Raw genomic sequence first — 18,464 nt, 5'->3', positions numbered from 1 at the left:
ATATTAATAATACAACTTGCGCAATTTGAAAAAGGTGGTTTAAAAGGTTTTTTTTTAAATTTAATTTAAACTGTATTATTGCATTTTTAGCAGGTTTGTAGAAAAAAACTATTAAAATTTGTTAGAATATACAAAAATAAAAGTAGATGTTATTCTGATTTACGTATTGACAATATAGGCAGTTTTGATGTAATGTCAAGAAAAATATAAAAATGTAATGTCAGTCAAGTTCAAGTAAAAGTTTTGTAGGTATTGTCCTGTAATTGAGAATGAATAAATTATAATTGTTGGTATATAAGACGTTTGTAGAAAAAATATTGTATGATATAGGTACGTGTTAAAAAGTATATTTTTAAGACACTTATGTGAATTGCAGAATAAGCGAAGCGAATCTTTCACACGAAACTTTCACACGAAACTTTCACACGAAACTTTCACATACATGCCTTAAAATAAATTGTACTTTTATACTAATTGTATATCATAAATAGGTAACTATTATTATAATTTTTGTGTATTTGGACTTGTCTACCTCGGGAATAAGATAATAAGTAATAATATTTAAAGTACAGTAGACTCGCGATTATCCGAGTCTCGGTTATCCGAGCCCCTCGGTTAACCGAGGCAAAAGTCATAACTGGTGAGTTACAACTTTCAACCTTGGCGCAACCTCCTCGCCTCAAAAAGAGGAATGACGCCACTGGCGAAGCGTCCATGTAACCACTGTTACCATTGCTAACAGTTAAAAATCTTGCAAATAAATATTTTATGACTACTATGAAATAATTCCATTTATATTTTTTACCAACAGAAATATTTGTTAATACGTAGTACCTACCTAATTCAGTAAATAGCCAACTAGACACACGAAAATATTGGCGAGATTACATGTCGTGAATATATTTGAATCCGTTGCACGTTATTATACTCCGTTGCCACTTCTAGTTCTGGTAACGAAAGATGATTCTCGCTATCGCTCGGAACTGAAAATTTTGAAGGAATGACGGCTCCAGAGACGGCGCGGGCACGCTGTGTATATCAGTATTGTAACCACTTTACAATCTGGTAACGTTAGTTTAGTAGCTATTCGTGCATTTGAACATGGAAGAATGTTGCTGCCTAATCGATCAACTACTTGAAAAGTCATTATCCTTGTATATTTTTTTATATATAATTTTGAAGAAAAAAATGAAATTATTGAAAATAGAAGATTTAAAATATAAACACTAGTTTTCAAAATATGTTCTGTTTCCTACCCAGTCCGGTAGAATACACGTGTAATATAAAATTTCATCAAAAACTGTTCAGTCGTTCTCGAGTTATAAATGGTGTAACTAACATAACTCGACTTTCTTTTATATACAGTAAGGTATCTTTTTATGCGGATTATTTTAATGCGATTTTGAAGTTGTGCGGTTTGTATTTCACCAAAAAATTCTATTTTTAACAAATAGTAGGAATTAATATTAACTGTTCCCATCCAGATGTCAGTAATCTGAGGGTTTGCAATTCGAAGATTCCCCTTGTTACATGATGTAGCATGTAGCTATTACATCAATCTGAGTTTTGCATTGAAAGGTATAACCTGAAATTATTTTGAGATTAAATTTAAATGTTAAAGTGTTTAAGAGTTTAAATATCGACATTTTTAAAATAACGAGTTGTGACAAAAAATGTCACATTACAGATCTACAGATGTCATCTACAGATGCATCTTAAATGTGACATGATGCCCATGGTCGTCGTCTCCATGTTTACAAAAATGTTTAAAAAAACTCATTGTTTCCACAAATTATAAGCGCTAAAACAGCAATTTCCCTAATCTACTTTGCAAAATACAAAATAGTGTCACAATACTTGCTTATAAATTTGACGCACTGTCCGTCAACCTGTTAAGATTTTATTTGGCCCAATGGAGAAAAAAAAACATAAAAGATAATCAATTTTTGGGTGGACAAACGTCCACCATTTTATGTGATTTTAGAAAACTACCGAACGTATCCCTACTTTTTCAATGCAAGTAAAGTCTTTTTTTAATGCGATTTCTTTATATGCGCTTTTCTGTAGAACGTATCCACCGCATAAAACGAGACCTTACTGTATTATATTTCTATTCATGTCAATTATACATAATTAATAGGTTTAATCTCATTTTAGGGCCATGATACTACAGCTTGTTCCATAGGTTTTACCCTAATGGCATTAGCAAATGAACCAAAAATACAGGTGCGTACAGAGTTGAAGAATTACTTTAACTACATACTAATAAGATTTATCAACAGGGACTTATTTCATTTTTCTTCTTCTCCCTCTTTATAAGCAATTCTGCTTGTTCATTGGCGGATTGATACCTCTATGGAAGGTTGTCTACTATTTTGACTACACGGGTCTCTCCCATTCTGCTTATGTGGTTATTCGATTCTTTTTTTCTATTTCGCGTCCATTCGTTTATAGGCTGTACGTTACATTTTCTTCTAATATCTTCACTTCTATCTCGATCTCTCAGCGTATTTCCAGTAGTTCTCTCAGTACTCTTAGACATTTCCAATAGTCTTTGTGTTGTGGCCGTGTCGGGTCTTGTTCTTATGCATATGTTATTATTGATCTTACATTGGCTTTATAAATTCTTGACTTCATCTCAGTGTTAATATTGTGACGAAAGAGTTGATTTGGACCGACCTCGGTAACAGTTGCAACTTATCATCTGATTCAAGTAAGTCCGACCGAGGACCGAGGCGAGAACCATGCGGGATTAGAAATGATGAGGAACATTCTGGAAAATAACCTATTCACTATGAATAGTGCGCTCTTATAAGAATTAGTTAGTTATTAAAAATAATTCGATCTGTGAAGTTGTAAATAAATATTCGTATAAACGAACCGTTAGTTTTATTGCTACAATATGATGTTTTTGCCATATTTTTGCCACAATAGAGTGATATTAAGGCATCCTGCCAGTCTATTTGATTTTGTACTTGATTTGTCAGTTCTTTGTCCAGGTCTCCGTAGTTGGACAGTGTTGGACGCGACTGGACCCGTTTTTGAATTTTTGGAAAATCAATACTGATCGAGTCTGAAATTGTGGTTAATTGTTAATGAAAATGGTTAAGAAGATTTAGTTATAAAGAGTTAGGAACTTTAAATAATAGACCAATGAGAAGTCGTGTTAGGTAAATAGTGAACAACAGGACCGGTTGTTAGATTAAATATCAAGAAGAAATCCAATGGTAGCTCACCTAGAGGTCCAAAGACAACTTCTAGAAACTATACCTAGGTGTTTGTGTATGGCATATATGTAGGAATTTTAAAAAGTTATCGAATGCAAGCCAGGCTCCAACTTACTCGATCTGTTCTTAAATTCAAGGAAGAAATAATTCGCTGTCAAACGAAATTAAGAGAGGTCTTATATTTCAGTTCAGAGAGCACCATAAACATCCTTACGTACGTTTCACTCTCATTAGAGATCTTCAGAGGGTGTATATAAATGACGACCTACCTCTACCTACCTCTGGTAGGTAGTCATTTGTACAACCTCTGAGGATCTCTAATAAAAATGAGATGTACGTAAGGGCGTTTATGGCGCACTCTGAACGAACTGAAATATAAGACGTCTCTTAATTTCGTTTTACAGCGAATAGAAAGTGCAGAATATATATTGGAATTATGTATATGTTACCGTTAAAACCCGATTTCAGTTAAAACCCGAATTTACTAGGAAAAACTAGTTTTAACTATGCGCTTTAGTCAATTCCAGTTTTAACTAGTCAAAACTACATTTGACTGCTAGATTCAGTTAAAACTAGAAATCTTGAACAAATTTCCTCTTAGAGTAGTTTACACTAGTTCAAACTAGTTTTTACTGGAATTACTAGTGAATACTAGTTAAAATCGTTGCGAGAAGAGACCATCACGTTTTGGCTTTTTCGGGGTAGGGTTAGTGACGAAGGCGGTCGGTCGGTAACAAACTATTGTGTGCAACTGTTGATTTTTCTGCATCGTTTTTATTGGTTATATTACACTACTGTGTATTATTCACCATGAGTGATAATGTCGAAGATCAGGTTGAGAGCAGAGATATAAGAACATGGAAAGATCGTTTTTTGGAAAAGATCTTACAAAAGGAACAGAACGAGAAGAAAGAAATTTACTACAATGTTGTGACCAAAAGCATGTATAATAAATTAATAGCCGAAGTACAAGATGCGGAACTGTCTGCCAAGAAAACAATAAAACGATTTAGAATAATTGTTGAAATTGGCGAAATAAAAATGTTGATAGAAATAAAAAAGAAATCGGGAGCAGCGAGATTTGGTCTTCTTAAATCCATTTTCTATTTTCCAAAGACGCTTATCTCATTATCATAATATTTATATCGGTCAATTCTTGTATAAGCAGTGGTATAAGCCGTTTGATATATTTTTAATGTTAGAATATAAAATAAAAATGTATACCATTTTTATTCAGTTGCAATGCGAAGCCAAAATCGTCTTAATTTTTACTTAGATTAGAGAGTGCAGCCAGCACTCTTATCGACGATTTCACCTCTTGTTAGATGCTCTTCAGATAATGCATAGGCTGCTTTCTCTAGTCCAGGTAAAAATTCTTCGACATATTAGTCCCCCATTGCAACTGACGTGAAGGTAGTAGATGCATAGCGGCATCTGCTAAATGAAAGACTACGTTTTTCAACCTAATAAAAATATTTGTAAAATAAAATATTTTTAAAAGATTTTTAATTGAAAAACTTATTGGCCCATTTTCCTGGTGACACCTCCAAGGCTTCTACAATATGCAAGCCAGATGGATGCTGCAATGAAGACAAAATGGAAGGAATTCTACACTATGCAATTCACAACTCCCGTCTGCAGCTTGGTAAAGTTCCAACGGAAAATGGACCTAGTTACTCTAAAGGAGTAATACTAATATAAAATAAAAATGTATACCATTTTTATTCATTTAGTCTTTCTTTTAGTGCTAACTTTACGATCCATAAGTAGGTACACTACTCCTTGTTTTTGTGAATCGAAACTGAACTGACTCGCCTCCAAATTCAAAAATTGCCAAATACGTATAAACCATCTCTCGCCCTCACCACTGTCTCGGCCTAGTATCAGTTTGCTGTCTCGCCACTGTTTTCGTTACGTGTAATCAAGCCATAAGTAATTTTAGGTGTTAACTCAAAAAAAGTTTAGCTAGTTTCTTCAGTTGATCGGCAAGTTCTTGCTCGTCTTCTAACGAAAAAACTTTTTTGACTTGAGTCTTCAAGAAAATTATGTTGCCACCTCAATAATTCTGGAGATCACAACCTGAGAACAGCTCTGTAATCTATCCCATTCCAAGTCTCCATCTATTCACTGAAAATTCTTCAGTGGATACTAAAATCTTCAATATTAGGCCATTCTTATTTTAGAATGGGTATGAAAAACTATTCTCTAGTAGTACTCTGGGCTAATTAGCAAAATACAAGGAAAAGTTATTTACCAGCAATTTTACTGCTGGAATCGCATCTTATGATTGTATATAGTAATAATATAGGTATGCAAAGTCCGCAGATAGTGTGCTACTTTTTTTATAAACAAAATAGCGCCCAAAAATCGTGTTTTTTTAAATTTTTGTTCTATAACTCCAAAGATTTTAACTTTACACCAAAACCACCCAAATAAAAATTCACCGTAATTAAATTATGCATAGAGACGTGTTTTTCCCGATTTACTTCGACGAAAATTTTCCCCGGAAAATGCGGGTTTTTCCAACAAAATCTTTAATTTTCAACTACAATTTTAGATAAGTAATTGTTTATCAGTAATTAAATAACTTGGTAATATAAAACCCTTTTCGTATAGATTATAATTCCAGAAGCCGATGGAAATTGAATAAACAGTTTAGCAACAATTGAATTGTTAATTAAAAATTTACGGTCACTATAATAACCATAATAATTATGATACATAAGAATAACTACGATTTTTGTATAAATACCTCTACCTATCTAATGTACTTTACAGAATTGAAATTGGACTAGTTAAGCGGCCTCAGAAATATTTTAAAATTATAAACAATTTTTTGGCTTATAAAGAAATAGAATATCTCGGGAAATATCAAATTAAATGAAATCATGAAAACGGTATTGGAAAAAAAGCGGCAGGATGCTTTTTTTAAAAGAAAAAACGTTTAATTCTGATGAGTGGTTCCTGAGATACAACCGGCCAAAATTGACCGGCATTTACGGCAAAGATATAAATAATAGGATCATAATTTTCGAACCATCACCTTTTTATTTTTGTCCTATTTCTCAACACCAATTTTCATATATTTAAAATACTCATAACATATATTATTATAATAAAAACTATCGATATTTCCAGTCAAAATTGCCAAAAATAGCAAAATACCAATCAAAAATTAGGTTGAACAAAATGTTATCTCAAAGTTCACAATCGGTATAAGTTAAAAAAATGCATTTTCTCGGCTTCCCATGGAGAAATTTTCTTCATTCTTTTTTTTTTACAAGTAACTCGAGTAGAGCCATCTAACTAACGTATAATCAAATGTCAAACTTGCTTTTATTTTGTTATAATACGTTAATTCATTTATAAGAAAAGGTAACTACATATTTTTTCCAGTGGTAGATTTTTTTTTAGATAAACTTACTACAACTTTACTGTTTAACGTTAAAAACACAAATATTGTCATTTGAAAGCTGTATAATTATTTAAACAATCTTTATTTAAACAAATTAAAAATTTTTGTTATAACAAATAAATTAATTTATTATAACAAAACAAAAGCAACTTTGACATTTATTAATGCGTTAGTTAGAAGGCTCTACTCGAGTTACTGGGGAACAAAAAAAGAATGAAGAAAATTGCTCCATGGGAAGCCGAGAAAATACATTTTTTGCACGATTGATCATTTTTGACTGTTTACCGTGACAGATTTTACGTCAGTAGGTGACATTTACTAGCAACTCGACGGTAAGTAATCCAACTCGACGGTAAGTACTCCAACTCGACGGTAAGTAATTCACTTACCGTCGAGTTAAAAAATCTCTTAATTTTAATTTATTTTTTGAAAGAATAAAGAAAACTAACGAATTATTTATTAATATTGAAACTTATGGTACAATTTGTTAAATTATTTAATGAAATCCACTTGTTTGGGTTGTGGTTTCACTTCTAACAGAAACTCCTGCAGAATCGCATACATTAGTAGTATCCAACATTTTTTCTCTTCAAATACGCGATCAAAGTTGAAAACTTGGAAATATCAATGCCATCATAAAGAAAAACGGTGGATTTAATCACTGAATATTCTGCCCAGAGGCTTCCAGGAGCTTTCAACTGCATATGTCTTTGAACGAAATATGCCAATAGTCTTTTCTTCGATTCTTAAATTCTTGCCTTCGCACCATTTTTTAAAACTTTGGTAGGTATTTTGATAACGGATTTTGGATTTTTCGGGAATAATTGCGGAACATCCTTCTTCCCAAGCCCCTTCAATTTCTTCAAATTCACTTTCGCTCATATTTTAATTTATAATAATCAAAATTGTACTTAAAATTATTGACAACTAAATAAAAACTCAATTCTCCATTGTTGTTATGCACCCTAGTTACTACCTAACAACCAAAGTATCTATCTTGATAAAATGAATGAAACTAGTCAATATGACGAAAATGTTTAATTTTATAATTTATAATGGTATCAATCGTGCAAAAAACGTTATAAGCATGTCGAACGTTAAGGGTAACCGATCTCAGACAATAATTGGAGTCGTCGCTCCGCTCCTCCTCCAGACAATTGTCTTCGATCGGTATAAAACCCTTACCGTTCTCCATACTTAATATACTATTTTTAACGTATACCGATTTTTAACTTTGAGATTACATTTTCTCCAACCTAATTTTTGATTGGAATTTTGCTATTTTTGGTAATTTTCACTCGTAATATCGATAGTTTTTATTATAATAATATATGTTATGAGTATTTTAAAGATATGGAAATTGGAGTGGAGAAAGAGGACCAAAATAAAAAGGTGATGGTTCGAAAATTATGATCCAATTTTTTATATATCTGCCGTAAATGCCGGTCAACTTTGACCGGTTGTATCTCAGGAACCACTTATCACAATTAATCGTTTTTCTTTTAAAGGAAGCACCCTGCCGCTTTTTTTTTCAATGCCGATGCCGTGTTCATGATTTAATTTAATTTAATATTTCCCGAGATATTATATTTGTTTTTAAGCCAAAAAATTGTTTATAATTTTAAAATATTCCTGAGGCCGCTTTGATAATCCAATTTCAATTCTGTAAAATACATTAGATAGGTACAGTGTCTTTTTATAGAAAAACTGTATTTATTCTTATGTATCGTAATTATTGTGGTTATTATAGCGACTGTAAATTTTTAATTAACAATTAAATTGTTGCTAAACTGTTTATTCAATTTTCATCGGCTTCTGGAATTATAATCTATACAGAAAGAGCTTTTATATTACCAAGTTATTTAATTATTGATAAACAATTACTTATCTAAAACTTTAGTTGAAAATTAAAGATTTTGTTGGAAAAACCCGCATTTTCTGGGGAAAATTTTCGTCGAAGTAAATCGGGAAAACACGTCTCCATGCAGAATTTAATTACGGTGAATTTTTACTTGGGTGTTTTTGGTGTAAAGTTAAAATATTTGGAGTTATAGAGCAAAAATTGAAAAAGACACGATTTTCGGGCGCCATTTTGTTTATAAAAAGTAGCACACTATCTGCGGACTTTGCATACCTATATTATTAATATATACAATCATAAGATTCGATTGCAGCAATAAAATTGCTGGTAAATAACTTTTCCCAAAAATGGCCTATTCTCCGATCATCTGCCAGACTATAGGTACTGACCAGCATAAAATCTCGAAAGTTACAATACTTCGGACACATTATGTGAAATGAATCCGGATAAGAGCTTCTACAAACCATCCTGCAAGGAAAAGTATTTGGAAAGCGAGGTCCAAGAAGAAGAACGTCCTGGTTAAAGAACCTTAGAACCTGGTTCAATACAACAATACATAATGTGCAGCTTTTTCGCGCTGCTGCAGATAAGATAAAGATTGCCATGATGGTCGTCAACGTTCGTCACAGATAGGCACACCAAAGAGAAGAATTTTTTGTAAATCAAATAATAATCTGGTGCTAAAGGATATAGTTAATTTTCGGGTTCAGTTTTAATGACGTACGCAGCTGAGACAAGGGCCGAGACAACAAAGATCAAACAAATAATGAGAACAACAGAGATAAAAAGCCTAAGATCCATAAGGGGTATCACACTCAGAGATAGGATACGAAACGAAGACACATTGAGAGAGCTAGGCGTTCAAGACGTAGTGAGATGACAAGAGCACGACGACGCATGTGGAGAAACCACGTAGATCGCAAGGACCCTGAACGTATGGCGAAATGGGCAAAGACACAGAAGTCCAACTCCAAGCGAACCATAGGAAGACCCTAAAAACGATGGTACGAGAGCTGGAGGTCCAGAGCTCAGCAGAGACTGTAACAGAAGAAACAGGACATAGACCTATTAAAAGAAGAAGTCTTAATTTGTGGTAATACTTTTATGACTTAGTGGTTAAACACCAATGCGTAAGACGTTTACCAGCGCAGCGATTAAAAATTGTACACATTTCTAAGAAAAAATATTTTTTGTTAAGTATTAAATATGTTATATTAAATATTTTAAATTGTCCAATTAGTCCATTGAAATGTTACATTCTTTAGGCCGTACCTTGCATTTGTTAGAGGAGTCAATTTTTTTTAATGGGTAGAAGAGATCAGCAGAAGCTTTAGTTCCAGTTTTTGGGGTCGCCACCCTTGTCCCCCTGCCGCCATCTTGGAAAAGGTGTGCAAAAGGGTTTCGCGCTATATCTCGTAAACTACCAACCCTACGGAAAATCTAATAAACATAAAATGTAGCAAATTAAATTTTCTACAAATTTGTCTCTATTACTCTTTATCGTCAAGTGACCAACAAAAAAGATATAAACAAAAATAAGTGAAAATTTTTTAACAAGTTTTCGTTCGGAGGTTACCTATACATTTTTTCAGTTCATTTTACAATAAAATAACATTATAGAAATTTTGTAGAGGGTTTTTCAGCGAACAATTTCCACTATAAAGTTGTTTAATTCTATTTATTTATCTAGGCTTTACAGCACTCCAAACTTGACCAGATTCTCGAATGCTCATAGGGATACAATAAAAACAAAACGGTAGGCTTACTTTTCTATCTATATATTTTTTATTCATACAATTTATTTTGATTTTAACATTCCTATGCTATTATTAATCTATTTTTGACCTTTCTCCCACTATAAAACTTAGAACCCTAAGCGTATATAGGAAAGGCTCAAGAAGTTGTTTGAGGACAAATTCGCCGGTCCAGAAGAAGAATGACGCAACCGCAAAATGTAAAATTCTTCAGAAGAGCAAAAAAACGATTTTTAGATATTTAAAATAGGGATTAAATGAAGAGTAATCGTCCAGGAGTATGGCGTTTGTTTTTTGACAACGATGGCTTTTATTTTCATCGATATTGGTTCGAATTTTATTATCATAATTTAATCGCCCCATTTTCAACCCTATCTACAGTTGCGTCATTATGCATCTGAAAAAAGGTCTAACATAGTCTCTAACAAGGTGGCTATTTCAGTAACGACGCAATTACCCTATAGTGGCTCAGCACATTTTTACAGTTCGGTCGTTTTTGTATCATCTGTACATAGTACTTTGTAATGCGCAATAAACAGGAATTGACAAAATTTGCAGTTACGTCATTCTTCTTCCGTGCCGGACTGAATATCTGCCTGCTATTACTTTTATAATTATAATTTATCCTAGGTGGCACAGTTACTGTGCCAGAGTTCGTGATGCGTGAAGCAGATGAGTTCGTGAATTTCAAAACGTTATGTATTTTAGACGATGCGTTGAAAAAGGCAATGGTTTCTTTAATGGTACCTACCCCGTTACGAATATCTTGGACATTGCTAGATTTTGATAGGGATAAATTAAGTGAATGGCTGTAACAAGGACATTTGCAAGCATTCTTTAACATTTTTTGAATTTCGGTAACTGGTTCAGACAACATAACACTGCAAGTGTCTGTGCCAATCCCGACGCAATTCTCAAACGGCAACCCAATCTTATTTAAAAATGAAACAACTATTTTTCCCAGTAGTTCACCCGTTAAAACTGGCTCTTTTGTAAAATCATCATAATTATTTTTATGACAATCGATGAATCCTACAAAGTCCTCGCGAAGAATATTTTCCGGATCTAAATATCTTATTAAAATTGACATTTGCGATACCTTACTAATATCAGTTGTTTCATCGAAAATCACACTATAGAACTTATTGTATGAAATTTTGGAAATAATTGAGTTTAAGATTTCGTCCCCACAACACGAAATTAATTCATTTTGCACGGTAGGACATGTACTTAGTTCGGGAAGTTGCGGTTTCAAAATGAGATTTCAATTTTAAATCATCACCACACGTCTGAATACGGTGGCGGATGATTTCTCTTAAATTGCCCTCATTTACCTCCGAGGATTTTGACAATTCTGACTCAGTTCTGTAACCGCGAAATGCTATACCCTGTTTTCCCAAAAAAACGATGCTGTTGATGATAGGTTTTAATTTTTCCCTGTTCTCTTTTACTTGGGCCAATCGTCCAGAACTAAGAATGTTTGATATTTCCCTTTCACGGTTATTAAAAGTTATTAAAAAATTATCTCCAATTAAAACAGCATCTTTGTGATACTTATTTGCGGCATGTGATAACAAATCGCCATCTTTTCCAAATATCTTTGAAAATTTCTTTATAGGAATAGTTACCAAACTTTTAAGAGGAATATTTTTATGCATCCCTCATGTTCTTGCAAATAAAACACAATATTTACAGAACAGTCCCCCATTTGACTTCGAATAGACTAGCCAGTTAAATGATTTAAAATGGTTAAAAGATAAATAACATTTTTTTTCTTTTTGTTCTTTTTACATGAACTGAAATTGGAAATTTAAATTTGTGGTCTGGAACAAGAGTTTTTTAATATATTTACTTTTTCTAGGTCGGTTATGTTTGTTTGGTTGACATACTGTCCAATATCTACTTCTTCTCCAAACTTTCCCGCTTCAGGATTCTCTGTTCCTTCAATGGCACTGGCTTGCGATTCCTGCGAAACTGCAACGTTTTTTATTGCTTCAATAATAAATTCTTTACTTGGCCCCGCTTCATTTTCTATTTCTGGTTGTTTAGTTTTCTTAACAAAAAAATAATCCAAGGAGGGCTGGTTCTTTCGCTTGCTCATTTTTAGGGAACTATAGGATATCCACAACCTGTTGATATAAAACTCCGTATAAACTTCCAATTTAAAAAAAAATAACAACAACTTACAACAATAATCTAAGATGTGGCTCGTGGGTCGTGTAGGGTAGAATACGTAGGAATGAGTAGTTTTCCAGGTTTATGTGTTACACAAACGCAAAATTGCAAAGTATTTCACTCACTTACAGTTTATAATTCTACAATGTATTCATTAACACAATCCCTCCGCGATAATAGAATAAGGAAAATAGGTTATATATAAATTAAACAGTAACGATATTCTTGTCGACTCTACTAACACGCGACTGTTGAGTAGTGTTGAGTGACTGAGTGTTGTCTGTTCTCTCCAACTTGCGTCTAGAGAAAACCAAATACTTTGCTTCGGAGCTTCTAGACAATTGACAGTTCTCTGGATTTGGCGGGCAATTTGAAAAGTATATATATTGTACCTATACTACTTATACATCATATACAACTTATACATCATTGAGTTTAAGGCAGTAAATGAAAAACCTCACTTCGCTTTGTAGATTATCTATATAAATGTAAATGAAATTCAAAATATACTTATTAACCTAATTATATTATAGTACATATTAGCAATATTTTAAATAAAAAACTTTGTCATGTAGGTACCTTATAATAATATGTACCTATATGTATGTATAGGATATGTTACTTATAGTTCGGTACCTCTTGGCCTCTTGGGGACTTAACAATTTTACCAGTATTTTGAATTTCTCTATAAAATAATTAACCATAGGAAAGTTATAAATTACAGTCAAATAATTAACCATATTATGAAAGTTATATTATTACCACATCAAAAACAGTAGGTACCTACCAAGGTTCATAAATAGACGGTACCTACTACCAAAGAAAAACATAAATATTTCACATAATAAAAATATTCTTAAACAAAAATGATTGTTTTCAATTAATAAGAAAAAACCTTAAAGGAAAATTTGGGGTTTAAACAAACCATCTATTAGAGAAATTCAAAATACGGGTGTAAAATTTCTAAGTCCCCAATAATTTATAACTGTCAATTGTCTAGAAGCTCCGAAGCCAAAGTATTTGGTTTTCGCTAACCGCAAGTTTCTCTCCATAGAAATAATAATATGTTCAGTGTTCAGTGGTTCTCTCTTGGCCCGACTACCTGAGCTGCAACGCAATGAGCGATTACGTCGGTTACATAGGCGAAAGATGTAATGGTGAAACCATTGGCGGGCTGTGGTCGCGTTATAGTTGACGTTTTAAAACTTAAAAGACAATGTAATAAAAATTGGTTTTTAAGCGAATAAGATTGAATTTTTTTTTTTTTTGATGAGGGAAGTGTATCATTAATTTCTCCTACATCTTTTAGTTTTTTATTGCTTCTATTAGAATGCTTCTTAGGGGGCACTGTCCCCCAGTACCCCCCTTATCTACGCTGGTGGCACAGTAGTCGGTTCCCCTCTACTTAACTTATTCTTACAGTTGTGCTACCTCTTTGGCCACGTGCAGTCGTATTAAAAATTGTGAAAAGTATTTTGAGTTTTATAGATAATACTATTGAGAGTCTTGTGGGTAAAATTTATATTTGTGTGATTAGATATGCATTTTGGGTTTTTTGTAAGCGCGCATTATGAGTGGTGGTTCTTTTATTTGTAAGAAACCTCTGGGGAAAATTATTTGTCAGTGGGAAAGTCGAGCCATCTTTACTCACTGTTGTCGGCGAACGTTTTCTGTCTCTTTATATGGCGGAAATGACGATTCTCTGGAAATCCTGAGATACAAACGAGTCGCTAAAACAGTGACAAAAAATGCATTTAATCTCTTCTCACTTCCTCCAACACAAGATGCAGCCCGTTTCCACAGACTCCGAGTGTATCACCAGATTCAGTCATGGTTCGGTAAACATTGTGATCCAAAAAATTGGGGCTGGAAAAAGCATGGAAAATTTTGGATAACTATCCCAACTTCCAAGCCTCCAATACCCCCGAGCTTATTAAATTCATCTTTTGCAGATACAATGGAAACTGGAAGTGCATGTGGTTGCCGAAAAGCAGGCGTCAAATGTTCAGCAGTGTGCCTCCATTATGGTGGTGAAAGTTGCAGCAACATCGTAGACATACCAACATTAATTATTGAAGAAAATGAATTGGAAGATTAATTACCGACAATGACGCCAACTCTAACCATTATACCACATTATACCACAAAAATGCACCTCTTATACTTATTCATATCTTGACTTGCAGCCTGGACCATCGAAAAAAAATGAAAAAATAATAACTATGATATATCTTTTTCAACATATAATAATAAATAATATTATTTTGTCTAGAAATTGTCCGTGGATTAGGCCTATTGGGGATATCACACAAGAAACGCCTCTCCAGACTCTACCTCCTAGGTGGCGGGGAAAAGAGTCAAAAATAGCTTAATAATAGCATAGGAATGGTAAAATAAATATATACAGTTGAGTCCGCGAGTCTTTACCCGTGCGTCATCACTTAAAGCATACGAAATAAGTCGAAAATCTATTTCACGCAACAACAACTGACAGAAAGTGGCTACTGTTCCGATTACGGGTTTTATTATAAAATTTGACGTTATCAAATATATAGAATGTCAAATGTAAGTTTTGCTTCAAAATTTTTGCGCAGAATTACAGCTACATTTGAAGTAGCTTAATAAATTCTTTTATTATTATTGATTAATAAATAAATAAACAATTTATAAAAAAATCCAATAACATATTTTATTTTTGTTATTTTATTCACTTTGACGGAAATCTAAACACAGTCATTTCTTTACTGTGTGAATGACGTTAGCTTTGTATGTTTTAAATATTAATTGCCTAAATATAATTATTTACCTTAAAATTTCAAAGCCCAATATAAAATTAGTTGTGAAAACAACTGTTTGTGTAATATAAAGAAACTTCAAAACGCAAAAATTCGACAAAAACCGCAAAAAGTTCAACTGACTGACAGCCACAAAATTAAACAAATCAGAAACGTCAAACAAATTGTGCTTAAAATATGAAAACATACCGAATCGTCTTTTTTTTGTACCTATCTCTTTTCAATGCACTGAGTCTAGATGGTTCATAAAAATAACATGTGTTGTTACTTAATAACAAACGGCAGCTGGTTTGTCATGAGTTTCATGCATGGAAGAGAATGATGCTAGATAAAAAGTATGTGTTTTATCTCGCCAGGTATTAATGACGCACGGGTAAAGACTCGCGGACTCAACTGTAGATAGAAAAGTAAGCCTAAAGGCGCAGTCTCTCTTATGCGATTGTCGCATGCGTTCGACGCAATCAGCAGTCGCAAGCAATTAACGCAGTGGTTGGGGTGGTCTCTCTTGTGCGTTTAGACGCATCCGACGCATCAGGGCCCGGATTACGAACACTCGATACGAATCGTATCCGCCATGTTTTCCCATAAGGCGCTACGGTAAAACATGGCGGATACGATGCGTATCGAGTGTACGTAATCCGGGCCCTGATATAACAGCTGATGAAAAGCGGGAATTTTAAAAATAATAGGTTATGTTATATTATTATCTAATAGCACCGATAACAGTAACATTGCTTCATAGTAATTTATAATAATATTGATATTTAGTAATTTTTAATTATAGTAATACTTAGTAATTAATAATAATAGGAATATTCAGTAATTTATAATAATAGTAATAACTTAGTAATTAATAATATCCATTAATTATTTATAATAATATTAGTATTTAGTAATTTATAATTAGTAGGTAGTAGTAATTAATTTAGTAGTTTATCTTCACATATTAAAAGAGCAAGAATTGGAGGAGAACATTTTAAAATGATGCTCTCAGATGAAGGTAAACCAAAAAAGAGTAAAACTGATGAAATGTATGTGAATAGGGTTGAAGAAAGATACCAAACCAATTTAATAAGTAAATATATGGTTGATAATGAGACCAAGTTTCATAGTTTCTTTCGCGTGACGAAGAACCAGCTCCATTTCTTGTTATGTGCTATTAAGGAAGACATAACGAAATCTCCTACAAGAATGGTAAAGAGAGTGATAACACTATATATATAACACCAGAAGAAAAACTTGCTGTCACATTAAGGTTAGTACAAAATGTTTATTCTCTGTGCAATTATGAAAACAACAACATTGCTTATATTTATATCTGGAAATTACATATTATTATTAAAATATTAATTAACAAAGCTTTTTAACCTCGAACCTCGTTATCATAAGTTGATAAACAATAAACAACAAACTTTTAAATTCTATGTCACATTTTTTGTTGTTTTATGAAATGGACGCATGCAGTCACTGCAAAGCACTGCTATCATCATCAGTCGATGCAGCAGGCGCATGCGATTCCTCGCTTCGGACGCACAAGACAGACCGCTCGTATAAAGTTTACATTTGAGGAGTGCACAGAACATCGCTTGCGACTGCTGCTTGCGTCAAACGCATGCAACAATCGCATAAGAGAGAGTGCGCCTTAAGGTTTTGTTTTTATTGTATTCCTAAGAGAATTTGGTCAAGATTGGAGCGCTTAAAACCTAGATAAATAAATAAAATTAAACAACTTTTAGTGGAAATTCTTCGTTGAAAAATCCTCTAGAAAATCGCTATGATGTTATTTTATTGTAAAATGAACGGAACAAAAGTTATAACATCCAGAAGGAAACTTCTTACAAAATTTTCTCTTATTTTTGTTTATAACTTTTTTGTTGGTCACTTGACGATAACTAGTAATAGACATAAAATTGTAGAAAATTTAATTTGCTACATTTTATGTGTAATTAAATTTTCTGTAGGGCTGCTAGTTTAGGAGATACAGCGCGAAATCCCTTTACACCCCTTTTTCCAAGATGGCGGCCGGGGGACAAGGGTGCCGACCTCAAAAACTTGAACTTAAGCTTCTACTGAATCGCTCTACATATTAAAAAAATAAAATTGACTCCTCTAAGAAATGCAACCCTAAATGTAACATTTCAATGGACTAAATGTATTTTATTTTTTTTTTATACTTTTAGGACAAAGATTTGCACTTTTAGAAATCAAAGCTGTTCTGTGTGGAATACTGCGAAAGTTCAAACTGGAACCAGTCACCAGGCCCGAAGATGTCGTTTACGCAGCAGATTTAGTGTTACGATCTTCTGGAGAAATAAAGGTTAAATTTGTACCAAGAGTTTAAATAAAATTCTACTTAATTTCTTTTACTTAATTTCTTACTTAAATTATAGTTATTTATGTACCAAGTCAGTAAAGTGACTCTTTATCGAACAAGTCTGATATTTCGAGCAGAGAGAGCGAAGCAAGCGAGGCGAGTAACAGACGAGTTCGATAAGGAGTCTTTACTGACGTGGTGCATAAAAAATTTTATCGCCGATCATAAAAACATTAACACTTACTTAATTACATCCTCTTAATGAAAAAAGAGCGTGTGTACTAGTGATGTTGAAAAAGTAACTATCCGTTACAAAGTACTCGTTACTTACGAATACCTAAAGTAACGATTACTATACAGAGAGGCAAATCGTTACTTTGATTACTCTGATTACTTCGTACCAATCGTATCAGAGCTAGTAACGACTATTGTATCTACTTTGATTACTTCGTTACTTCATACCAATCGTTGATGGGTTGATGGGCCAGGTTAGCATCCTACCCATTATAAAAGAAAACAAGGCTCAAAGAACCGATATAAAGCCTCGGAACCCGACGGAACCTAAGATGACGAACCACGCAAAGAAAAGGAAAACGAGAAGGAAAAAGAAGCCAACAATCAGATTAGCAACATGGAACATAACTTCGTTCAACAACAAAGACCAAGAGATAATCGAAGAACTGATAAACAAAAACATAGACATTTGTGCAATCCAAGAAACCAAGAAGAAAGGTAAAGGTCAAAGAGACTATAACCAATATATTTTAGCATATAGTGGAGTGAAGAAAGAAGAACGAGCACGAGCAGGTGTAGGTATACTTGTCCATAAAAAATTTAAAGACAACATAAGTAACTGCCGTTACATCTCCGAAAGAATAATACATATGAACATCACAATGGACTACCAAAAATTAAATGTTATA

General features: G+C 33.2%; 1 protein-coding gene across 1 annotated transcript in view; it reads left to right on the top strand.

Annotated features, from left to right (window-relative positions):
- LOC126882077 (cytochrome P450 4C1-like) overlaps positions 1-17,593 on the top strand; it is a 67,928-nt gene extending 50,335 nt beyond the window's left edge. Inside the window, exons 7-8 of the mRNA XM_050646906.1 lie at positions 2,158-2,226; positions 17,408-17,593. Coding sequence (XP_050502863.1) covers positions 2,158-2,226; positions 17,408-17,428 — 90 coding nt within the window. The 3' untranslated portion in view covers positions 17,429-17,593. The remainder of the gene's footprint in view (positions 1-2,157; positions 2,227-17,407) is intronic.
- Positions 17,594-18,464: the final 871 nt, after the last annotated feature.

This window comes from Diabrotica virgifera, chromosome 3 (assembly GCF_917563875.1).
Source record: "Diabrotica virgifera virgifera chromosome 3, PGI_DIABVI_V3a".
NCBI lineage: Eukaryota > Metazoa > Arthropoda > Insecta > Coleoptera > Chrysomelidae > Diabrotica > Diabrotica virgifera.
Note: the sequence above shows the minus strand (reverse complement) of the source record. Positions and strands in the feature narration are given on the sequence as shown.